Source organism: Kryptolebias marmoratus, linkage group LG2 (assembly GCF_001649575.2).
Source record: "Kryptolebias marmoratus isolate JLee-2015 linkage group LG2, ASM164957v2, whole genome shotgun sequence".
NCBI classification, from domain to species: domain Eukaryota; kingdom Metazoa; phylum Chordata; class Actinopteri; order Cyprinodontiformes; family Rivulidae; genus Kryptolebias; species Kryptolebias marmoratus.
In genome coordinates, this window is record NC_051431.1 from 6,073,139 (window position 1) to 6,098,249 (window position 25,111).

The window sequence follows — 25,111 nt, forward strand, 5'->3', positions numbered from 1 at the left end:
GTCATCTAGAAAAAGTAAATAACACTAAAGTAAATAATTGTTTGTGGCCTTAGGAAGGAAGAAAAATGTCAGTAACACACATAATTGGAGACAAATTAATTGGAAATTCACTTTAATACATTTTTATAACTATAAATGACAGAAAATAAAACACATTTTTCTCCTTGCAGTTTACTTATATAAAATATTCAGATTTTGTGAACCTCTATTTGTTTTTGCATTAATATTTGACTGATTTTGTCCTGCTAGGAGTAAAAAAAAAAAAACACATACTTTGGTAAAAATGTCTCACTTTTCTGTGCATCCTTACGTCAGAGTTCTGTTTCTGACAAACTACTGCATGAGAACAGGAATGTTGACTCAGATTTATCACATGTAAAATCCACAAAAACCATACATGAAAAGCAAAAACAAAAAAGATTTGCCTATCATTGCAAAATTTACCTAAAAATAACTGATTAACTAAAAAAAAGTTTTTAAATCACTGAGTACACCAGACAGTCCCTCTCTACCTTCCTAACCCTTCACACAGCACTGATTAGGAAAAATCAAAGTCAACCAAACAGCACCTGGGTGCCGCTTTAATGAGCACCAGAGGGAACAGAAGGACAATAAGTAATTTCCTGAGACACAGCAGTCCACACTATCAGACAAAAAGCCCTCCTGTGATATTTCTTCATGTTCGACCACTTTGATTTGTTGTGAGTGAAGTGGATTTACACAACACTCACCGCCTGCTGTAATGAGAAATCCTGTTTACTGAGGTTATGAATCTTCTAAACTGCTGCTGCACTTTAGATTCCTTCAATTTCACACTGTAACACACATTCAGAGTCTTTACACAGAAGTCAGTTCTCACGCATTCATATTTTCATTCGTCTCATGTTCTAATGCCATCACCGACAGCTGTTTCTGTAAGGGTTAGGTGGAAGGTGAGAAGAATGAAAGAAATGAGGAGAACGAGTAACAATCTCTTTCAGTGTTTCTGCTGTCTTCAGCAACTGAAAGCTGGCTCTTTAAGTCTTGTTATTGTGACTGTATACGGCAGGGAGGAAAAACAACAAACAAAAAACCTTTGTGAAAGAAAATCATTTACCATATTACCAGTTAAACACAGTGGTATCCACGGTTAGTGCAAAAATGACATAAAAAATGTCTCACTTTATTGTTCCTATATTAAAAGTGGGGTAATACAACAATTAAAAAAACTTTTGGCACTTAGAACTTGCCTTCCAGGCATTGACAATAAACAACACAAAACGTAGACATGTTGTCATGCCAAAAAAGAACTGAAATTTCTCTGTTAATCTACAAATATCAGAAAATGTCAAATCCAATTTGTAGGTGACTGAATAAGTCAGCACATGACATGTACGAAAGGAGAGCTACTTTCTGATTTTTAAACTAGCTGCGTACAAGAATGCACAAATGCAAAATACAAAAAAAAAATAGCAATAAACACATTTTGACAATCTCAAAAAAATTTGCTTCTCTTGTTATATAAATTTTACAAAAAATAAATTCAAAATATGTATCAACAGCAGTACTACTTACAGAAGTATGAAAATGTTGGTCTTTAGGTACAAATATTTGGTGAACCTGTCGCTAAAACTAAAGAAAATGTGTTTTCCTGATCTGCAGCTGCTCTGCTTGACGTCTCTGGTTCACATGAGCCGGTTCTTGTGAATTCATGACGATGTCTATAGAAATGGGAGATGAAAACCGATCCATCATCTGTGCGATCTTCTCATGAGGAACGCCGTGTTTGTTCCGCCTGGAGGGAAAGGATTGTAGGAAAGTCATGTTAGCATGTGAAGACTTTCAAATTCTATAAATGTATGCGTGTTCAATTAAATCAATTACTTCTCCAGCTCATACGGATCAAACTTCCAGCTGGTGTCAGGTTCACAAAAGTCCACCTTGTATCCTCTCTCTAAGGCCTGGCAAATGAAATAGAAAAATTCAAGGAGGTATGAAACATTATACACTAGTCAGCCATAAGTTTATGACAACTGGAACAATAATAGGGTGGCATCTTATTGCCACTAAGTAAAGTAACAAGTATATATAAAACCACGCAGAGGAAACATTTAGCCGAGCCGTATTTAGCTCGCACCCATCAACACGCTCTGTTCAGTTTACCTGCTCAGAAACACTGAACAAGCTGCTACTCTAAAGTGAAACGATCTCAGAAACAGTATTTAAAAATGTAAAATTGAAGCCTTTTCTTTAATATAAGCAAGTATATTAAATTTGCTTTGCAGTCTGGGTGAAGCATTAGTGTGCATTTGTTATCTGTCAGACCTCAACATAAAGTCAGACCTTCGGACTCTGTTTTGTTAAACAGTATTTTGGGTGTAAGCACATTTATGTGCCCCTCATCTATCAGTTTTGTAAATGAATAATAGAAGAAGTATTACATGCCGGTTATTCTTTGGCTGCAAGGAACTTCAAATTGATAAACAATACCATAACTTGCTTTCATTTACGTTCTGCTTATTGCCAGTAACTACTGTAACAAAATAACTTTTTCACCTAACCTTTAAGTGGTCATAATGTTATGGCTGAGCTTTAAATTCTTTCTTTTACCATAAATAAAACGCTCTGAATCCTTACCATTTTGACATATGGCTTCATTTCCCAATATTGGAGGTTTGTGTTGTCAATAATAATGGGAGAGCGGCCATCTTGCAAGGCATATTTAGCTGGCAGATGATTAAACACACACACACACACACAAAAATATCAATTAATGCACCTTTCCAATATTTCAAATAAAAAAAATAGCATATATTGTGCGATGACATAAAAACATTCTTGTGAATCCTACATATATTTAATGATATAAACCTGAAAGTGTGCCTTTACCTCTGTTCTGGTTCCATTCATGTGCTGCCCCAAGAAGCTCGACATCATAGCGGTAGCCATTAGTCTGAGCAAAGTAATCATCTGTGCTCAGAATGACCCCACTAGGAGCAGTGGACAGGAGCTCCCTATGGGAGTGGTAAATAAATACATTTTAGATTAAATAACAGCTAAATGTACAAAAAGCTAATTTCTGATTGAGGTTACACATAATTCTACCTTGCCAATGTTGTTTTCCCAGATCCTGGTAATCCCCTCATTAGGATTAGCACCAAGGCTGAATGGAATCCGTGCGTATTGTCGTGCGATTGGTCGTGATGCTGTTGCCTCCAATGTTCATTTACTGACACATACCTCTGATGCCTGTCATAGTTTTCATGACACCAAGACCGCTCTTCTCTCCTATCCCTAGACCACCCAACAGTTCCATTATCTGAGTCTGTGTCATTCCAACCAAAGGGTGGAGGAGGATTTCCATAAAAGCCCTGAGATGGGTCAAGGCATCTATGTGGAGGTGGACGTGCTGGAAACTTGTTGTAATACTGGTTTGTCATTCCAGACCTCTCCAAGGTGTGACTCATATAGGGTGGCGGGTTTTGTGGATTAGGGTAGGATGGCTGATGTGGCTGGTGAGGGAAACGCGGTGTGAAAAATCTGGGATGTGTTGGCCTGTTGAATGATGGAGGATAAGCCCTCTGGTTGGATGCTGGCCTCTGTTGTTTGAGTTGGTATGGCTCATTTTGATACCAGTGAGGCCAGGAGAACTTTGTCCGTTCACAGTTATTCTGGTAGCTGTTTGTTTTTGCAGAAGTCCTTGTAATGAGATGTTTCCCCTCAGGTTCATCCCAAGCCTCTTTGCTGGCAGGTGCTTCAGGAGACTGCTGAATATCATCTCTTTCAGGATTACTTTTAGCTTGATTTGGTGGATCAATCTTCTCCAGTTCTTTGTAAAACTTACTCAGGGAGTCATCTATGTCACATTTGGCTGTGGACGTCTTGGGGGGAAATGCTGGACCAATGAAGGCTGTGCTGGTGAGTCCTACCTCCTTCAACACTCGCTCTCTTAAACACTTGTCTGGACTGCTGTGGTCACTGCTCTCACATTTAGGACTTTTATCAGCAGAGTAATTTCCAGTCTTTTCTTCCACACAAGACTCTTCAATGGCGATGGAGCGCGATGGGGAGGAATTTGAATGAGACATCTGCACAACAGTATAAACGAGTTAATGTCACAACAACATAAAATTAAACAGACATTTTAACTGTAAGTCGTTGACAGCTATTTAAAATTAGAAAATAAAATATACAAATCATTTATTGTATTGGCGTATATATAATGGCTTAAAAACAGCTTCATAATTGGTCTTTGTGAGCGAAACAAATGTCAGGTATCGAAAACAAGACTAAGGGTCAATAGCCACACAAGTCACGGACGAGGCAATAAAAAAATAACTAGCTTAACGTAACAATAAAACGTATCTTTTATTATTATTATTCGGAATTCTTACCGTAGACATTTACAATGCATAAATGTCTAAAAATTAACTTTAACTAAACAGCCGGCAATGTGGTTTCAACATTTCCGAGGTCTTGTATTTACGGAAGTGACGTACGTCTTCCTTTCGCGGAACAAACGGGTTGATGTGCATGAGCGCCCCCTGCAGCACCGAAGTGTGATAACGCCTCTACAGCAACAGGAAGAATCCGCGTTCCACAGCCGGCAAACATACAATTAAAATATCCATTTAATGTAGTGTTACATATTGTTTTATTTTCTTGTATTTCTCGCAGGCAGTCAAAATACTCCTGGAAGGAACCTTGATTATTGAGCATCTAGTATATTTTCTGGTAAAATTGGATTGGACTTAATCAAAAGATTTTTCTGCTGTTTAAATTTCTTATTTTTTCATTTTTAACAAAATAACATACCAGAAAGTGAAGTATAATACACAATATATTATGCAAAAATATTAAAAACACACATGAATCTCACTACTACAAAAAATAGCAGCTTTTAAATTATTTTTTTCCATTAATATTTTGCATTAACTTCATTACTTGTAGCAGGCTGGGACAGTGGTTAAAGCTGTTGCCTCACAGCAAGGGCATCGCAGGTTCAAAACTTAGCTGCAGCCTTTTTATGTAGACTTGAAGGTTCTTAGTGTATGCATGGGTTTCTTCCCACAGACCAAAAACATGCATGCTGGCATAATTGGTACCTCCTAAACTGTCACACTGTGTGTGTGTGAGAGAGAGAGTGTATGAATAGTTGTTTGTCTGTTTATATTCCTGTGGACTGGTGGCCTGTCCAGTTTGTCTTTCCTGCAACCCTCAATTTCCTTAAAAAAAAAAAATGAAAAGATGACAAGAGTTTAGTTTAAATCAGTGGTGTCCAATGCTGGTCCTGGAGAGCCACTACCCTTCATGTTTTAGGTATTTCTCTGCTACACCTGATTTGAATGAATGAGTGATTAATAGGGTTGTGCAGAACTTGAAGAGCAGGGAAACATCTAAAACCTGCAGGATAGTGGCCCTCCCAGACCAGGATTGGACACCACTATTTTAAATGTTCCACATTTCCTATAGAACTTTGTTTTAGAATTTATTAAAAAACTAAAACAGCATATAGCCTGACACAGTTGACTGACCCATCAATGCACACCCACTGAAACACGTCAAAATGAGCACACACCATTTCTACAAAGACTTGTAATAAACTACAACCACAGGCCAATTAACCATTTCACTCCAAGTCTCTCCTTCCTCCTTTCAGTGCCATTTAAAAAGTAGGAAGTGCAATAATATTATTTTACTTCAATACAGCATTATGATAAAAAACAAACAAAAAAGAAGACAACTGCAAAAAGGGTTATGAGTTTACTGTGAAAAGTAATTTCACTACTTTAATAAGTTCAGCAACAAGACAAAAACAACCACAGGATGTATTTTAAGCAGCTTTCGGTCTTTACATTTGTTCATTTTTACAGTGTTTAAAACATGTCTTGTTGTCAACATACAGTCATGTCCCCCTCAAGCAGAGCCTGAGTATCAATCATAGCCAGTTCCTCATCATTCACCCATTCTTTCTCCACCAGGGAGTTGGTGGGTTTTTGGACTGGAGTCTGAGCCGATTTGAAAGCGCTGGGTGGCCCAGACCTCCGAGGGGGGTTAAATGTTTTTTTTACATATGGAGAGACGGCGGAGGCCAGATGAGAGAGAGGTGGTGGAGACGGGATACGAGACAGATAATCCAGAGCTCTTTTTCTTTTCAGGGTTTTGGAGTCTTTTTCTGATGAAGCCGTTTCTGCTGGAGGCTTCCTGCTGACGGGTGTAAAAGATCCAAGGCTCGGGACTGGTTTCTGAAATGTCACCTGAATGAAACGACAGTTTCAGTCCTGAGTTACTCTAATGTAGAAAACAGTTCAAAACAAACAAAAGAAGAACATAAACTCACACTTGACTTTGAGTCTTGTTTTCTGGAGTCTGGGGTCTGTGGTTGCAAAGATGGAGAACAGATGGACCTCATGCCATCAGACTTCACTAAAAGTGAAAGCTTTTCTTCAGCACTTTGAAAAAAGTTGTCTTGACACTAAAAACACAGAAAAATAAGATAAAATGAGAAAGTCTTACACAGTTCAAATCAGTAAATCCATACAATAATTTCAAAATCAAATCTTCTAGCATTTCCAATATAAAAATATTTTTTTATGGCTATGAGCACAATTTTATTTTACCTCCACTTCCAGTCCAAAAACAGATTGTTTTAATGCCAATTTATGCACAAGATGCATTCCACTGATTTTAACAATTAGAATATTTGTTTTTTGTGCTATTATTATAGTTTTTAATAAATATTTTTTTTATGTATTTTTGCTGCATGGCTCTTTAATGGAACAGTTTGTTTATAAAAGTGAAATTTATTTTGAAGAGGAAAAACAGTGTTATCCATACTTTCTGAAAAGATTCTCTTGTCATTAGCTGCAGCTTTTACATTTTTCATCACTTCATATAAACTGAATGAACAGTAAAACGCTCTGCTAAAAGCTTTTAAGTAAAACATTAAGCTCTTTGACTGTGGTACATCCACAGAAGATGAACAGTTAGTTTGGGGTTCTGTACCTGGACCAGGGTTTTGAGTTGGCTGAGGGATTCCTGGAGATGAACATCCTTGGGGTTTGTGGAGAAGACCGTCAGATCTCCAGCGTACACAACAGGAGTTGGATGTAAAGACTGACCCCTGAGCTGCAGGTTGCTCAGAGCTAAAAGGACACGTGGTTTTATCACATCTTCAAGGCCAGCCTGAGATAAACCACTGAAACAGCGTACTTTCACAAAGTTCAGCTTCCCATCGGCCAAATAAAATGCAGGAGAGGAACCTGTGTATAGAAACACAAATTATCATTCATCATCAGAAAGTAAACAATCCTGTTTTAGTAAAAAGATACAAATATACATATAAACACTAACCCTGTTCATCTATGATGCTAATAACATATCCTGTGAGATCAACTTCTCCACACAGGGGCTGAAATTCTGCATTTTGAAGATTCACAAAGTTCGTGGAGACTCTTGGTTGGAAATAGTCTGACAGCCATTCCTGGGAAGCCTGCATGATTAAGCATAATGTTACAGTTTTTATTTCATTCATATAAGTTAGATAACACATTTTGTCTTCTACACTACCTGCAGGTCCTGAAACTGTGTTTTCTTTGTCCCAGTGAGCTGAACTGTTTCAATCCCACTTCGTTTCTTTCCACATGAAGCGACAAGGTTATAAACCTTGTATCGACAACCTTCCTTCAATAAAGACTGAAGATCCGAGGAAGGTCGCCAAAGATTCAACTGATAAACTAGGAAAAAAAAGAAAAAAGAATAAATAAACACAATAATTAATAGACTGTTGTAATATAAATCAGATAAAAAAAGAAAAACGAAGACACACCACGGTTAGATTGGGCCTTTGAGTCAGCAATGTAGAGTCTCCACACGGCTGTGACATCCCTTTTGGGACAACTCAGTTTGTTGTCGTCTGCCTCTAAAGCTCGGCGATATCGATCCTGCAGCTCAACTTGCATCTTCTCCATCAGTGAACGTCTGTAGGCATGAAGAGTTTCCAACTGCCGTTCACTCAGGTGGGCCTAGGACACAAGGTCAGGTGCTGAAATATTCAGAGAAAACCCAAAAAAAGTCTGCAAAGAAAAGTTTTTTGTTACCTCAGCTGGGTCATCTCCAACTGCTTCATACAGCTCCTCTCCATCCTGGAGACTTGCAATATCTTGACGGTTGATTGAATGAGTTCTCCACTGAGGTTTGTTGTTCCCTAAGAGTGAATACTTGTTAAAGCGTTACCTGATTTAACCCCTTAAGTCACACCCAAAAATTCCTAAAATGCCTGGAAAAAGCATTAAGTGTGAAATTACAACTCCTACCTTTCTCCTCTTTTTCAAATTCAGCTTGAATCTTGGCAAAGAGCGTCTCCATAGCTGTTTGTTGGTGATGGTTGTATCGTCTTGCCTCCTTCTCTTCTGCTCGAGCAGACCGGAACACAACACTTCCATCTGCCTTCCTCTCCATCCACTAAAAAAAAAAATAGTCATAAGGGCTGAGATGAACCTTCATAACTAACATTTAAAATAGATCAAAGTGTTTCTCTGCTCACCTGTATGGGGTAGCTTCTCAGAACAATAATATCGACACATCCTACAGGCCCTCCGTTGCTATATAAACTGGAGAGTGGAAGCAGGAATGGCCGCGGGTCTCTATGAAATCCCAGCTTAGCATCCCACTGTGCACGTCTGCTGCTGTTGGCACAGATCTAAACACATGCAATAAAATCCATGTTATGTGGCTGCTTTGTGTCCAGAGTGACAAATCAGTAGTTTCCCTCTTGGAGTACCTTTAAAAAGAGGGATTCAGGTGCCTCCAGAGGGGAACAAGCATCTTGTGATCCCATTAGCTGAGCCCCGTGGATGATCAGCTTGACACCAACAGTCAGCAGTCCTTTGTGAAGCATGGCAGTCAAAGGTTCATCCAGCTGAGCTCTGATGGCATACCACCCATCTGTGAGCCGGACCTCTGCACATGACATATCTGCCTTGGCATCAGCGCTCTGTGGAGCTTTCGTGTCGCTGCGACCCTGCCTGTTTGGAGAGGGACCTCTGGAAACGATCTCACAAACACATAAGATAAGAGTTTTGGAGGCTGTGTCGTCCTTTTCCATGATCTTCCTCAGAGCTGGCCTGCAGCTGTGGTCCACCTCCACATCATATCTAATGAACAAAAGTAAATCAAAGCTTCAGACAATAAACTAAGATTTAACCTGATACACATCATAAAAATATGTTTGGGAATTATTTATTGTGACAATGTTTTTCTTTTGAAATAAAAAATGTTTTTGAATTTTGTACAATTTGAACTAAGCGAGGTATTTGATACCATTAGCAACATTTCTTACCATTTGCTCATTGGGGAAAGTGCCTGTATTTTTTAATGATAAATTAGGATAATTATTGTCAGACCAAAATTTATAATGTAACAGAATTATTAATTTAATCTCAGTGACTAGGACTGGTATTTTATTGTACTTGATCTAATTACACAAAAACTCCAATTAGTAAAATGTGGATATTTATGTCTTTATTAATCAATTTATTTATTTGACACCAAATGGGATATGGTAATGTGTAAGAAGAGTTTTAGGGGCATTTTACAACAATATCTACTGATTATAAATATACAGAAATACACTGAGCTGAACCCTTTTGTACCTGTACTTCAGCTGAAGAAGAACCTGCTCTGGAGTGAGACATCGGCTCCCCATTGTTTCTGGAAAAGACTTTTCCATGGAGGCCTGCTTCCACACGATCCACCTGTAGTGATTGTACACCCACGCCTCACTGATCAGTTTGGGATCCACACCGGGAGTGTCACATAATGCTCTGTGGAGAATAAATCCGAACATTAAACTTGCAGTAACCAGAGACACATATCGGACCCAGTATCACAAGTAGTTTAATTTCACTAGTACCTATAAAATTCTTCCTTCCCTGCGGTCCAATCATTGCTTGGGACCAACCATCCCCCATCAGCAAGGTGAACACCATCTCCATCTATAAACGTTTCCCGTTTGACAAACTGCAGCAAATTGAAGCGAAAAGACTCTGCAGTCTCATTCGTGAACTCCGAAACATTCTTTTGGACTCCATATTCATAAAGCTGAAATAAAAGAAGACCAAGATGTGAAATGTGATTGAGATGACTGCACGGTGTAACTACCAGAGACATTATTGCTCCTAAGTCCAGTGAGTTCTAGCCTTGCCTGTTCTGGGTTGTATCTTGATGGTTTCTTTCCATTCACTGCGACTTTTAACGAGATCCTTGCCACTCCAGAAGTCTTTGTTAGAAACAAGCTCCCTGGTAGAGGTCGAATGGTCTGGCGCTTCTTTTTTCGGATCCTCATGTCCTGCATATCCCGTGCCAACTCAATGTTCTGATGCCCATCTGTCAACAAATAATAGACACCTCGTTTTTCTACTCATATTTGTTGTTTAAATCAACTTCAGACAAAGAAGGTACTCTACCTTGATTTTTGGAAAACGAGTCATCTGCAACGGATGCCTCTGCTTTAGAACTGATTACATCACAGTTTACAGGAACTCTTGCAATATTTAGGTTTTCAGTGCAACCCGAAGCAACTACAGCTGTGGTGCTTTGAGATTTTATAGCAGGTGGTACGTATGTGTTGCTGCCGGACTCTACAGCAGAGGGAAGAACTTGTTTATCCTCCTCATGTTGTTTAGAGGAACTGTCTTGTAAGACAGTTCTTTGCTTTTTGAATGGTGGAACAAACACAGGCGTTCTTGTGTTTCCTTTAAGCTCCGGAGTGTTGGGAATCTCTCTTTTTACATTTCTGACAAATGGTGGAACAAATGGCAACATCTTGGAGTGTGATAATCTGCCATCTCCTGGGGATGAACAGTGTGGTAATGTTGTCTTTTGTAATCTTGTGTCCTTGTAGTGTTTTGAACCACTGTAAGAAAGAAAAAACTAACTAAATAACATAACAAACATGGCTGTGATCTAACAGCGTCCACCAGCCTCTTAAAAACATAATTTCCATAAATAACTTACCTGAGTGGCTTTGTGATGTTTGGATGTAGTGAAGCACTGTACTTGAAAACTCCCCTGTCTTTTATTGCACCTTATTAAAAATATATATATATTTATTGTATGTCAAAACATTTATTTTAGACAACTGCTTATAGTGCAAGTGATTTACCATTTGGACAGCATTTTACAGGATGGAGCGCTGAACCTTTTGGACTATTAACAGTTCTGTCAAATTTGTCCAGTAAAGGTCTTTTAGGATGAGGCTGACCTACAGATTAAAAGGGAAGAAAAACATAAAGTTTAATGTGCATGTCATTTTTGAAATAGAGCTGCAGTCTCAAGTTGGCTAGAGTTAAGCATTTTAATGACTTTCAAAAAAAAAAAGAGCAATATTTATTTTATTTAACTAGTGATGTGAGTTTTAGACTGAAGTTTTCTAGACTTGCCACTCAAATGATTCAATTACTGAAAAAGGTGCTATCCCAATATTACAAGATAATATTTTACATAAAGTTTTTAGGTGTAAGACACTTACCTATGACATCAGCATCTTCCAATAATCTTTTCCTCCTTTTCCCGTCCTCTGTAGATCTGTTGTTGGATTTCAGGTCATCTGGCAGCGGTGTAGCTTCTGAAGTCACTGAGAGACTCTGGCCAGCGAGAACTTCATCTTCTAGCAGAGCCTTTGTGCAGTCCAGAGCTTCCTGTGCCAGAAACCTGTGCTGAGTTTCTGTGCATCCAGTGAGGTTTAGTGACTGCAGGTTTAGATTTGAAGACTCATCTGTTCTTAAAGGTTCGGCTCTCTTGCTGGAGCTTTGATTAATATCCAACAGGCTTGACTCTTCAAGAATGTCATTTATGTTGTCTGCTCCTGTCGTGGTGGAAAATGAGCTAACTTCACATGGATCCCTTCTCTTTGCATGAATATCCCTGTCCCTGACAGGGACAACATTAGTTCTTTCCACATCTTTTGCTTTTGGTAGATCCAGTTTCAGTGTGCTTTGTGGACTTGTTGAGTTTGAGAAGGAACAATCAAACTCCCCATCAGCGAATTCTTTTAAAAGATGTGCTGCTTTCAAAACCCTTTTCTCAGAAACATGGACTTTTCCTCCTGCAGTCATGACATCACGGTGTATATCTTCAGCTTTACTTTGAGCATCATGTTTCTCATCAGTCCTCTTCGTGTCAGCAGAAGTTGGGATGTTTGTACTCAAACTGGTGTCGCTGAGTAATACTTTAGCCTTTTGTAAGGCCTCAGATGAAAATTTTACAGGATTACCGCTGGCTGAAGAAAACCCACTTTTCAAAAGAAATGTTTCAGAAATAGGAATCTTGGAAACCGGCGATGAAACACGGATGTTATCCTCAGCTCCTTCATTTTCATTTAACAGGATTTTTGCTCTCGTCAGAGCTTCAGATGATACAGCAACTGCTTTTCCACTGGCAGTCTGAAACCCACCACCTTGCTGAAGTAAAGCGCCTTCTTGTTGGTTCACTTGTTCATTTATGCCCTTAGTGAATCCATTTTCAGCCTCAAAAACATTTCTTGCTGCCGGTTTAAGTTTAAATAAGCTTTCATTCAAGTGGTGACCTTCACTGAAAAGAGCTTTACTGTTGCTGCTTACTGTGCAGTCGTTTTCCTTTAAAGAGGAAACATCTGCATCCAGGCTGGTTTTTGCTGAATTGTCAAATTCTTCAAAAAGAAGTTTTGCTTTCAGAAGATTCTTTTCCGACACATGAACTTTAGCTCCACCTGCAGTTGTGAAACCACAATGTATTTTCTCTGTACTGGTACCACCGTTTTGTTTCTTGTCACTTTTTGTTGTCCGTGAAATGTCTGGGATTTCTGAATGAAAACTAATATCACTGAAGAGAGCGGTTGCCTTCTGAAGAGCCTCAGATGAAAGTTTTACAGGTTTACCACTGCCAGAAACAAAGCCAGAACTCCTGCATGGCAGAACACTGACTCTGGACTGTGGTGGATTTACACTTATTTCATTCTCAACTCCTTCACAGTCACTTAACAAGGTTTTTGCATTCTTTAAAGCTTCAGATGAGATATTGACTCGTTTTCCACTGGCTGTCTGAAATCCACCGTTTTGTTGTGGTAAGGTCTCTTCTCTTTGGTTCCCTTGTTTGCTTGTGCACTCAGCAGAACTTATTCTGGGTTCTTCAAAAGTGTTTACTCTCACAGTTTGATGTGGACAAAGTTTGCTAAGATCTCCCTCCTTGCTCCTCACACCCTCGCTCACATCCACATCATCTTTCTTGGCTTCTGTGATTATTTTACTGCCATCCACATCGCAGTCAAAGAAAGCATCTGCCTCTTGCATTGCTTTGGTTAAAGCCAAATCATCATATTCCTTGAAAATCTCTTTGGCTTTTAAAAGACTCTTTTGTGATACCTGGACTTTCGCCCCCCCTGCCGTTGTAAATCCACAGGGCCTTTTCTCTGTGTTATCTTGAGCACATGTGCATTTTTCATCATTCCTTATTGTGTTGGAAACAGTTGGAGTATCTACATTCAAACTGATGTCAGTGAAGATCATCTTGGCCCTCTGTAAGGCCTCAGATGACACCACCACAGGTTTACCACTGGCTGCAGAAAAACCAGAATTCCACATTGGTGGACCAGTAACAGGAACCTTTCCTTTGGGATGTGGTAATGAAAAACTCATTTCATCCTCATCTCTTTCACATTCTTTTAATAAAGCTTTTTTCTTTAGAGCTGATGGTGAAATGGCAACTTCTTTTCCACTAGATGTCTGAAATCCTGTATTTTCTGCTTTTAAACCGTCATCACTCTGATCTCCTGTAGTTTTTGCATTTTCTTTTTTTATGTCCTCATATGTACAAATCTGATTCAAAAGACATTCAGCCTTTCTCATTGCATCAGCTGACACAGAGACTTTCTTCCCACTGGCTGTACAGAATCCATCAACAGTGTTCAAGTGATCAATGGCAGACAAATCAATGTTGTTTGATGTGCAAGGTGGGGAAAATGGCTCTGAAGTCATAAATGGGTTTCCATGGAAGGACTCTGCATCTTTCAAAGCAAGCAAACCATTATTACTCATGCTCACTTCATCCACGCGCAGTTCTTTTGTGGGGAGTGCGATCAGTCCAGCGTACACATTTTCAAAATTAGAGCAGCCCGCAACATGTTCGTCAGAGGTGTTCACCTGTAGGTTTGTGCACTTTGAAAAGCTTTTCTTGTTCTCAACGCTTTCAGGTGGAGCTTTTGTGTTCTTCTTGTGAGACATGTTATCTTTATGCCCAATGACATCACAGTCTCTGAAAAAAGCACTTGCTTGTTGCAAGTATTTTGTTGAAATAGAGATTTCTTTCCCACCAGCCATGCGGAAATCACTTTGAAACATTTGTGTGTCCATTTTGCTATTTTTCAAACTTTTGGTGCAATCCTCATCTCCAACACTCAGGACCTGTTTGTTTGATGATACAAACTCCTCTGTTTTGGGAAAACTGTTCCGAATGCTCTCCTCAACATGACAGTTATCTTTGAAGGTGAACTTTGAATCTTCCTTGCACATATCAGAGTCCATGTCACAGTTTTGATCCGTTTTGGCATCAGATTGAACATTTTGCTTGTCTGGTGGTTTTTGATCTGTCACATTTCCCTCCAAATCTGCAAACAAAGCCCTTGCTTTGCACAAAAACTCCTTGGAAACTCTCAACATATTTCCTCCTGCTGTTTTAAATGCAACACCAAGTGTCAAAGGATTGCTGTTGTCCAGCTTGTTTGCTTCTCCACACTCAGCTCTGTGGTGGGCATTATTGGCTCCAGCTAACATGAGACCATTTTTATCTTCAGAAATGTTCTCTGACAAACGAGCTACAGAGGAATTTTCCTTTGTTATTGCAGCTGATGATGATTTATCTACAGACTGATCTGAAACCAAGGCCATTTTGTCAGGTATCACAGTGACTGCAGAGTGCTTTCCACCATCTGAATTAAAGCTGTCATCAAAATTTATACCAGCAAGAAAATCTGGGTCAAGTTCTCTGTCAGGTTTTTGTGAAGGATTGGCCTCATTTTGATCTTGCCATTTTAGTTTTGCAGTTTTGAACTGGGTAAATTCAAACTGACTGTCTGCTTCTTCTAAGAGGGAGCACAGTTCCGTCACATCAGCTTTTTCTGAAGCCGTTAATTGAGAACTGATATTTCCAGCTGCTTCTTCCAAATGAGATGGCTGGTTTGAGGTAGACATTTTACTTGGCAGAGACCTATTATTCAGGCTAACTTTATGCTTAGAGTGGTCATATTTGGTGGATTGAGTACAAAAAGTTCTTTCACCTTCAGTTTCTTCAAAGAGACGCTTGGCTTTCTCCAGATTGGCAGAGGGGATGTGTATGCCTTTATCTGAAGCAGTTCTGAATCCCGATGAATAGGCAGAAGAGAGAGAAATGTCAGTTTCCTTTGGCAGACTGTCACAAATCTGACCACTTAATGGGATACAGTCACTTCTATCAACAACTCCTTCTGTTCTGCTGGACTGACACATTGATTTGTTCTCTATATGTGATTCACTTTCTCTTTCAGGGTCCAGTGTCTGCCTTTCTTTGAGTTTCTGCAATGTGGTTTTCGCTTCCGATTCCAGGTGTTCGTTCCCAGTTTCTTCTTTTATAGGTGGAAAAGAAGTAGTAACACACTGTTGACTTTGATCAATGTTTTCTGAGTGAGGAAGAACTGATGAGGCAGTCATATAAGTGATGTCTGCAGCACCAGACTGCAATCCACTGTCGCTTACAGAGTCGTGACTAAGGGAGCAAGTCTGTCTTCTGTTACTGATGCCATCAGTTTCACGGAGAGGCTCAGCTTGCCTTGCTTTCTGCTTTGCTTGTTTCATGGATGAGAGACAGGCTGAAGGAGAGAAGTCATTGAAAGTATCCTTTGCTACTTTATCCTGCTGGCCAAAAATTGCCACTTGGCTAAAGTCTTGTGCAAACTCTTTGCAAAGCTGCGACATGTCAAAATCCTGGACTTTTGCTCCTCCAAAGCAGGGGATGTTTTCTCCAACGACTCTTCTCTGATTTTGGACAGTGCTCCTTTTTGTGCTGCAGCACTCTGATTCACCAGAGCCTTTCTCCAAAGGTTTAACATTCACTTCTTGTCCTAAGGAAGAGCACAGTAAAACATAAAAAGAATAAATAAATGAAATCATTGCAGTTTTTTTTTCCACATTATAGATAACATATACACATGTACATTTAACTGTCAGAAAGAAATGAGTTACCAGAATCTGAAACTCCAAATGGTGGGTCCATCTTCTGAGACCAATATCCTTTTTCTGGAACTTGTGTTTTTGAAGTTGGAATTGTATAAACAAATTGTCTCTTTTTCTTGATGAGTCCAGAGTTTGTGATTTTTACTGATGGCCTGAAGAGCTGGACAGAATCTGTGTCACTTTGCTGTCGTTCAGTCACAACACTGCTCTCCAAAGCACAAGGTGGGATTTCAGATAAGCTTAAAGGAGACCACTGACTGACTGCAGGAACTCCAGGTTTTGCCAGTGGGGTTGAGGGTAATCTACCAGATTCTAGATCAGCTGTTGCTGCTTCACTGGATGGAGAACTGTGTGGTACTGTGGTATCCTTAGAGCTGCAGCTCTTATCGTTTGTTTGAATGACTTGTTTACATTTGATTCTGTCAGGTTTCACTTTTCTCAGAGCCGAACTACTGTTGGCGAAGAAAACTGAGTCAACATTTTCAGCTCCATCGAGATTTTCTTCTACTTGGCCACAAACTTCTTCTTCATCAACAGCGTCTGGAAGAGTTTGTTGCCAAACATCCTCGGTCTGATTTATAGAAGGCTGAAGGCAGTTTTGGGTCTCAGAAGACACAGCACCTATTTTTTTTTTTTTTTTAACCAAACAAATCGAAATAAAATAAATATAAATAAGTAAATACGTACATATTTATTATATAATACATGTATTTATTCATTTTTTCACATTTAAATCTGCTCCACTAATTGCATTTTGACAATGTGAAAAAGAAAACATCTGTACCTTGGGAAACAGAAGGCACGGCTTTGTTTTTTGGGACCTCAACCGAGGAGGCTTTTGAAAGTGAAGGGAAGAGCTTCCGTACAAACTAGAAATATGAGAGGAAAAGAACAGATGCTTCAAAAATAATCCAAAACAGATCCTTCTATGGTCCAACTGTCTTTTCTGTAGAAACACTTCAAAAGATTATTTCTTCTTGATGCATACATTTTATTTTACTAATGCTCTAATATTAAAAATAGAAATTGACAAAAGAAAGTAGCAGTACATTCTGTATGGCTGGAATGGGCAGAATACTCACAACAAAGTTTCTGTCTTCAGTGACGCTCAACGGACAGGGACTCTCATCCGTTTTAGCTGTAGCATTAACAGGAAACAAAATGTTTCTTAGACTCAGATTGTTACCAACCAAACTCATTTTACCTAACAAATACCCACTCACATAAAATCAGGGTGGATGGCACGGCCGGTGGTGTATTCAGAGAACTTGTCCATGAAATGTCGGGATTGATCTGGGCCCCGAGGCTTTCAGAAATATGCTTGGCGTAGTTGATCTGAAATGATTTTTTAAAAAATGACACTTTAATGTAGTTCTTTAAATTTAAATAGTGGTTTGCTGAGAGAAACATATTATCAGAATTTAATTTAAAATACTTACTGAGGATTTGTTTGGTGTACGGAGTAAATCTGTACAAATGATAGAAGCAAAGAAATCAACAAGATGTGCCTGAATCCTTCACATATGCTGATCATACTGATTAAAAACAGTTTATTCTTACCAAAACTGTCCTCACTGTGAGGCTCGACACCTTCACTTTTCTCACCCGGGACACTGAAAAGATAAACAAGGACATAAACAAAAAAATAAAGTTGGAATGAAAACAAGAAATATACCACCACTGAACTGTAAACAGCTTCTTAAAACTTTGGTCATTAACTTTATCAGGGAATAAATTAAATCTTCCACTAAAACATTTCTCTGCTCTTGAGCATCAAGGGTTTTATCTGAAACAAGTTTTAATACCTTTTTTGCTTTTATAGCTTTTCATAAAAACAAATCTACAATGATGACTTCATCTGAAACACTGATGTGTGATGAAAAATAACATTTTGATAATATTTCTACTGACAACACTAAGAGCTGTGTAGTAATAAATGAACATTCTGTTAGTACTCACCCCTTTCCTGACGCCTGAGATAAACACGGACTTTGTGTTGCCATCCATGGTAACGATCCTCTCCCTAAGAAGCGCCACAGAAAGACACTGCTTTTAAGCATTACTTCAAAAAGATCCATAAATACAAGAAGATGTAGGGCGCTAGAGTTTTTGATAATGGCATGAAATGAACCTTCCAAATGTTTAAGTACTATAAAATATATTTAAACCTTGTGCAGCTGTGAACGACGGCTCATCCTCAGTTTCAGGTGACACAATTCGACTGTGTCTGAAAACTTTGGGGGTTGAAAACAGCTGACTGTCTCCTGCTGTTTTCTCTAAAGGTGTTTTAAAATTTCCCTCTTGGTTGGCACACAGGTCATCCTTATCGGCAACGATTCTCTCACTGGAAGACGCTCGAGCCGTTAGTACTTCGAACCAGTTTGGGTCTAATTGGCCCAGCTCTGAAATGACAGAAAAATAAACTAATAAACTTATATAAATAAATGTACCTACCTACCTACCTAAACTAAAAACACACTTATAATGGCATCCTGTCCTGAGCTAAGACAAAACAATGATAGTGAAACTAGATTTTACATGGTACTAGTTTTCTTAACACAAAAAGAACATCCTTGATCAATAAATTGTAGTTTATATTAATCAGTTTAAATCTTTTGCACCGAGCTTTATGTAATAATGTGACTGAGATAATGATCTAAGTTACTACTTTTTTTTATAAATTGCAAGCTGACATATCTTACCTTTCCAGATTTCATCCTTGAACGCGTCGTACATGTTTTTTAAGGATAAGTAAGTCAAGTAACACCTAAAGTCATGGCACACCTAAGAAAACAAAACGTCAATAATACAAACATGAATCTTTATTATACGCTTGTGATCTTTTACCTGGTTAAGTTATAGTTAAGTTGTTAAGTCAAACTGTCAGATAATGTTTGGTTCAGAGCCGTAGGACACCACGGCTAACAATCTCAAAGTTATACAAATACACACACGTCAAATAAATTCGGTTTTAAAAACACAAACTTACCACGACGACCCGTAGGACTGCTGTCGCTCACATCGCGAAAAGAACTCCGAACAAAATGTTGAAAAGGAAACTCAAAACGCAGAGATAAACAACTAGAACTACGTTGAAAAGTGCTTGCTAGCTACTACGTCCTCACGGCGCAACACAAATCTCGCGCGCCGCAACCGGAAGTGACAACGTCTTCAAAATAAGAGTTCTAAATTAAAACGTCATGATGTCGTCGTGATGCAGTTAAAACATTTTTGATTCACTGAACGAAATGCACATTAAAAGGGTCTAATCTAGACAACACGCCTGCTGTATGGGAAAGAAAAAAAGCTTTTTTTGGAAGCAGTTTTATTTGTCTCAAAAACTGCAAATAAAATAGACCCTGTCCTACCCTACCTGGGACGGTAGGTGGCGGTATGAACTATAGGGTGTATTGTATTCTGCCAATAAACAAAAATAATGTATTAAGTTTACATATATTGTGAATATAGCGCATATTAAATTATATCTGGTGGAGATAATATATAAAAATACAAGTGCTGTGTCTGTGTGGGGACAAATGGACCAAAACTTCACAGCCAATCACTGCAGAGCAGATTCTTTTCATAACCAGTTTCTCTCAATCTGATGTAACCTTATAAAAATTTAGTCTCACGTTTGTGCTAAAATAAAAATAAAAAAGAAGTGCAAAATCATTTTTAATAGAAGCAAAGATGACAAGATGACTCCTTAGTTTAACAAATATATGCTTTAGTGACACTTGTGTGAACAGAACACCCCTCAGATAATAAATAAAAATATAATAATGTTAATACATTGCCAAAGCAAAAGTATTTACAAAACCAGCGGCTGTAACAACAACTGTGGAAGCCTTACAAGTACATAAATCCTTTTTTTCTGCATGCAACTAAAACTTTAACTTCATAAAAATATCATCCTATGAGTCTTACCAAAGCCTTCAGTTCACTATTTACAACCAATCAATTAAAATAGTTTATTTATTTGTTCATAAACATTATTTATTTTATAGTACATAGAATTTGCATGCTTGGCTTGTTTAACAGATGGGACAACATATTCTCTATAGATCTTATTAGATAAAAGCATGTTTTTCTCTAGCTTAAAATATAAATATTTTACGTATTTGCAAAAAAAGCTACGCAGTTTTAAAGTACAGTAAGATGTTTTAAGTAACAAAGAACCCACAAGGTAGCATGTAGGTTGGATAGATTACAGTAGATTTGCAGCATGTCAGAACACTTTAACATGAACCACCCATACAAATCAGAATCAATAATTCCATCCATGATGGTTTATATAATTTAATTTTCACACTCATGCACAGTCACAACACATCAAAACCTACACATAAATACACACAAAGGACTCACATATGTAATGATTCCTCCCTTTTTTTCCACTAACAGTGTTTTCCAATGCTATGACATTTAAATACATTCTTTTAAGAGACGGAAAAGGTAAAAGATTGCACATTTTCCCTCAACATGAAAAACAACACAGCTGATAGAGCATTGCTTAGCTTTGGTACGTTATTTGTTAAATAGGACAGTTGTTGACTTCTGTGGCAAATGGTGGCTTTGTGGTGATTTCTTTTATTAGTGCAAGGAAAGGTTAACTCTGTTACAACAGCAAATAAAACTGTCAAGCCAAAACTGCTGCATGTTTAAAGATTTGAGCTCAAGATTATGACATACTCTGAGACAGAAAAAAGGAGCAAGGGTTTGGTTATTGTCAGGAAAGAGCAGAGATTTTGGTAAAAATTGAAATGAAAGAGCTGCCTGAGACAAGTCTGGAGTTACACAGAGTGCTGCACAGCTACAAGTGTCTCAAACTGCCAAACCGCCATCAGAGAGTTGAGCCTGAAACCTTGGAATCCGGGAGAAAAGCCGTGATGGCTTTGTAGCCCTGTGCTCGTCGGATCATGTCCCGAGTCGCCCCGTTAAGTTCCATCAGCTTGACAGAGATTTCCGTCAGATCCTGCTTTGAGCCCACCAGAGCAAACATTCCCGTCTGACCCAAAGTTTGATGTCTGAAGTAAATGTTCAGTAACGTTTGGATCTCATCCTCAGAGGGGCTGCCAAAGATGTCACTTGGCCACAATGTTCTGCAAAGAAACCCAGATATTAGTAAAACCAGGGTGACAGCTTACTCAAAGGAGATCATTCCAAAGTCATGAAAACTGGACAAAGTAAGTAAGAAATAAAATTTGCAGAATATTTTTCTCACATTGATGGTTAATGTGTCCTTAAATAAAAAATCTGTAAGCAGAATTTGTGACTGGATGCCAACTGTCATGTGCGAATGTTTACCTGACTGAAAATAGATCAAACATTATATCACTGTTCCAGAAGAAGTTTTACAAAAGCTGTGTATGTTTGTTCTTGACAGTTGTCTTGTTTTATTTTCTTTAGCATTTAGCAGCAAATTCATTCTCATATTTCCACCTAAACATCTTCTCCGAGATTCTAGTCTTGTCTAATTTCACCGTATCTGTTGACCTACGCAGACTGGAGCCAGTCTAATGTAGGTCAATCATGTGACTCAAGCTTCCACGTGGTTTCTGGGGGATTCAACCAAGTGCTTTGTTTACATTGAGTGTGGACCTGCATTTCCAGAATCTTTGGAAAACTACTGGCGTAAGCTCTTTCAAACTGCACCATTTGATGTAGTTCATAATAGCCGTTTTATGATTGATTTCCTATTTTGCGTTGAGTACCTTTAACACACTCATAATGAATAAAAAACAAAGATCTCACTATTCACACCTGCATTCACGGATGTAGTGAATGGCCGTTAGAAACTCGTTGTTTTTTAGAACCTCCAGGATGGCCTGCACTGCAGCTTCAGAGGAGCTCATGATGGTCTCCGAGCAGGAACTCTCACAAGCAGAAATTTCCCCATTCATCATGGAGGCTGCTGCTACCCTCAGGTTGCTCCGCAGTTCATTTAGTTCACCTGACATATTTGTGAGCTAAAGGTTGAGAGATAATACGAACATAAATTAGACAATGGGTGTCGGGGCTTCAATAATAAAAGACAACAGAAGGGAGATAGAGTTAAATAATAATATATATGACCTACCTCTGGAAACGAGGTTATTGCATGGACCTGCTCGATCAGTTTACAGTAGGACTGAAAAAGCAGCAACAGCTGAAAGTGGAGTTTGTAGAGTCGTTGACAGAGCTCCAGTTGCTGGAAATAAGAAAAAAACTTTCAGAATTGCGTTTATCACAAACTCACATATCGTAGATTTCCGACAATAGTTTACGAAATAATCAGTTTAAATGAAAACTAATAAAAGTTTGCTTGTAGTAATAGAAGAAAAGAAAGAAGCCACATCAAACTTACAGCCAGCGATTCCATTTGCTACCAAGCAAGCATGTTACACAGCAAAAAAGAAGTTAAGAAAACAAACAAATAAAAAAAAATTAAAGGTCATGCAACTGATTCCCATTTAGAAATGGGAGAAAAATATGAGAACAGGTCATTTAATTCACATGCAGTGCTTATAAAAATATAAAGGTGGATAAATGTGAAGCAAGAATGAAAACAGGGAGGTACAGCGAATTAGTTAAAACGATAAGTAAAACAAATTTGCTGTTATTATACTCAAACACATTCACCTTGTTAAGAAAATTTTGGCAGTCTATTTTATTAACGGCAAAACATGTTGCTGTTAATTCTTTACAGCTTGCTTTTATGTCCAGCAGAGCTGAACACATCCACAAGAAAAAGAAAGGTGCACACGAAGTAGGAGGTAATCAATGTGACATGCACCAGATTTGACAGGGACTGAGAGAAAAGAAGACGTAACACTCACAGAGCTACAGTATCACACAGTAACCGTAAAGCAGAAAGTACAGTATGAAAGATCAGATGAAACACAATCCTCAGTATTTTTACTTATGCCTGAATTCATTAGATATGCCAGTGAGCATGCTAAATATGTGTTCTACATTATGTGTCAGTCAGCGCATGTCAGTTATTGCATACAGTTTGAAAACATCACGTTTTACCTTTTCCTCGGTCTCCATTGGTTGGCATGTCAGCACTGTGTCCTGAACACTAATGGGAAAAGTGGCCTTGCAGCTGTTCAACCACTGTGTGTAAGGAAAGCAACTTAATCACAGCTCAAACCACAACATGACAACATACGGGATGAAGAGGGGAATATTTCATCTTCTTACAGAGAGAGCTGCCTCCTTTCTGTTGTTGTAGCTATCGAGATACTCTTGAAGTTCCAACACGCTGAATTTCATCTTTTCCAGAAGTCCATAAGACATAATCTGCAGAAACACTTCAGTTATTGTTTTTTTTTTTTTTTTGTCACAAACATGCCAGAAACGTCAACAGTTTAGGTTACTCACTGTGTCAGCATCAATTAATAGAGTGGGACACTCTGAGCATGACGCCAGCATCTCAGAGGACTTCAGGAACTTTGATCCTAATCCTCTCAAGCCATCCCCCAAATAATTTACAGCTTCACAGGTCAGGGAGCAAAATTTAGTCTGGATACTCTGCAAACCAAAAGAACACACTGGCTGACACGCCTGTCCCTGTATTATGTAAGGTATTTACATTCTTCGTTACAGTTTTTCAAAAATTCTCTGCTGTCAGCTTTGGTCAATGAACTGAAGAACATCTAGTTAATGAACTTCATAAGATAATCAAGCAAAGAGCGTCCTTGGATTGTGATGGTTGTGTCATATCGTACGCCATGTTACAGTAATTTTAATCAAACTTAATCATAAAATTAATTAAATCACTTGATAATTTCCATGTCTCTTTTCACATAAATCTGTACTGCTCTGTTGTGTTCAGTTTACTTTTTTTTTTTCAATTCTCACCATCACCTTTCACTTCCACCTCTCAAAATTTCCAGTGACTCCAATCAAGACAGACAAACAAACTCACATGCACATGGGCGAAAACATTATCGCCTCTAGCCTTCAAGGGAGGGCGATATTTAATGTTGAACTAACAGACCAGGCAGTGATACCTGAAAAAGTGAAGAGAACACTTGAAAAGTGTAGACTGCACAGGAGCCATCTGAGTCAGAGACAAGCTGGTTGATGTGACTTCGCCAGGCCTCCTCTGCGTCATCGCAAACTGCTGGTTGGAAAGCGGCAAGAATGGCCGAGAAGAAAGGCAACGGCGGGGGCGAGGAACCTGACTCCAGCATGTCCTCTCTCTCCTCCTCCTCCTCCTCCTCCTCCTCAGCAAGACTGAATGAACATGGATGCGTAATAAAAACCATGCAACATTTTATGTGAATATTTTTAGGGTGGACTGAAACTGTGAATGGGTACCTGGGTAAGCAGCCGTCAACAGCCGACTCTGCTTTATAATCATTATAAACCATGTCCACTGACAAACTGTCCCCACATGGATATTCAGGAGGCAGTTCACTGATGCAGAGAGAGATTTCTTCCTCTTGTACACTGTTGTCTTCATAATCTTTCGACATCTCATCCTGAAAGAAAAAAGAGACATCAGCAAATGGTGAAATTAATTAAGGTCATAAATAAAGACTGGAGCATCATGCATGATATAATCTAGTATTTCCTGAGTCATTCTTTATTATTAAAAGGATCACTTTGTGGCTACAACGAATACACTAACCTTGGATTGGCACCCTATGGACACTCCTTTCGAGGTTTTCTTTGATTTGATCAATTTAAATTGTGCCAATTAAATCAATTTTAAAAAAATTTAACTTGGCCAGCAGTGCAACCACGCACACTTTTTTTTAGTTTCAGACAGGCAATGTGTAAACCTTTTCTGACTATCCCCATGCCGGGAGCTTTTAGTTGCTGCTCATAGAAACCCACAAAGAAGCAATAGGTATACACATTGCCTTAAACAGACAAATGAAAAAAAAAAAAAACCTTTT

At 38.7% G+C, this 25,111-nt stretch overlaps 3 protein-coding genes across 13 annotated transcripts in view; all 3 read right to left on the reverse strand.

The window, feature by feature from the left end:
• Positions 1-96: 96 nt before the first annotated feature.
• On the reverse strand, positions 97-4,492 carry n4bp2l2 (NEDD4 binding protein 2-like 2). Its single transcript, XM_017416340.3, has 6 exons — positions 4,374-4,492; positions 3,085-4,067; positions 2,869-2,993; positions 2,617-2,705; positions 1,864-1,940; positions 97-1,774 (listed from the first exon to the last, which is right to left on the reverse strand). The coding sequence occupies exons 1-6, from the start codon at positions 4,380-4,382 to the stop codon at positions 1,612-1,614; spliced, it is 1,446 nt and encodes a 481-aa protein (XP_017271829.1). The 5' UTR covers positions 4,383-4,492; the 3' UTR covers positions 97-1,611.
• A 1,248-nt stretch (positions 4,493-5,740) lies between these two features.
• On the reverse strand, positions 5,741-19,357 carry brca2 (BRCA2 DNA repair associated). Its single transcript, XM_017416316.3, has 27 exons — positions 19,210-19,357; positions 18,923-19,004; positions 18,389-18,622; positions 18,180-18,243; positions 17,781-17,833; positions 17,660-17,688; positions 17,444-17,555; positions 17,303-17,358; positions 17,005-17,089; positions 16,230-16,841; positions 11,510-16,108; positions 11,144-11,242; positions 10,996-11,065; positions 10,446-10,894; positions 10,184-10,365; positions 9,893-10,080; positions 9,633-9,803; positions 8,762-9,134; positions 8,525-8,680; positions 8,295-8,442; positions 8,079-8,185; positions 7,808-8,003; positions 7,549-7,715; positions 7,333-7,471; positions 6,985-7,241; positions 6,320-6,454; positions 5,741-6,236 (listed from the first exon to the last, which is right to left on the reverse strand). The coding sequence occupies exons 2-27, from the start codon at positions 18,954-18,956 to the stop codon at positions 5,874-5,876; spliced, it is 9,078 nt and encodes a 3,025-aa protein (XP_017271805.1). The 5' UTR covers positions 18,957-19,004; positions 19,210-19,357; the 3' UTR covers positions 5,741-5,873.
• Positions 19,358-19,923: 566 nt separating this feature from the next.
• The window catches only part of frya (furry homolog a (Drosophila)), a 50,213-nt gene continuing 45,025 nt past the window's right edge, over positions 19,924-25,111 (reverse strand). For 9 of the 11 annotated variants that reach the window (XM_017416313.2, XM_017416308.3, XM_017416305.3 and 6 more), the window contains 9 exons: positions 24,528-24,691; positions 24,218-24,443; positions 23,586-23,735; positions 23,406-23,504; positions 23,235-23,318; positions 22,567-22,584; positions 22,300-22,410; positions 21,984-22,189; positions 19,924-21,322 (listed from right to left, as the gene is read on the reverse strand). In XM_017416313.2, the coding sequence (XP_017271802.1) occupies positions 21,064-21,322; positions 21,984-22,189; positions 22,300-22,410; positions 22,567-22,584; positions 23,235-23,318; positions 23,406-23,504; positions 23,586-23,735; positions 24,218-24,443; positions 24,528-24,691 (1,317 nt within the window). In that variant the 3' untranslated portion in view covers positions 19,924-21,063. The remainder of the gene's footprint in view (positions 21,323-21,983; positions 22,190-22,299; positions 22,411-22,566; positions 22,585-23,234; positions 23,319-23,405; positions 23,505-23,585; positions 23,736-24,217; positions 24,444-24,527; positions 24,692-25,111) is intronic. The other 2 variants (XM_017416306.3, XM_017416315.3) reach the window with 1 other exon arrangement.

Coding starts and splice junctions, on each gene's coding strand:
- n4bp2l2 (XM_017416340.3), bottom strand. Junction 1,941..2,616: donor TGAAGCCATATGTCAAAATG/GTAAGGATTCAG, acceptor TTCATTTGCCAG/GCCTTAGAGAGAGGATACAA. Junction 1,775..1,863: donor GATCCGTATGAGCTGGAGAA/GTAATTGATTTA, acceptor CTTTCCCTCCAG/GCGGAACAAACACGGCGTTC.
- brca2 (XM_017416316.3), bottom strand. CDS start 18,956: ATGTACGACGCGTTCAAGGATGAAATCTGGAAAG. Junction 9,804..9,892: donor GGGAAGGAAGAATTTTATAG/GTACTAGTGAAA, acceptor TATTCTCCACAG/AGCATTATGTGACACTCCCG. Junction 6,455..6,984: donor AACTCAAAACCCTGGTCCAG/GTACAGAACCCC, acceptor CTGTGTTTTTAG/TGTCAAGACAACTTTTTTCA.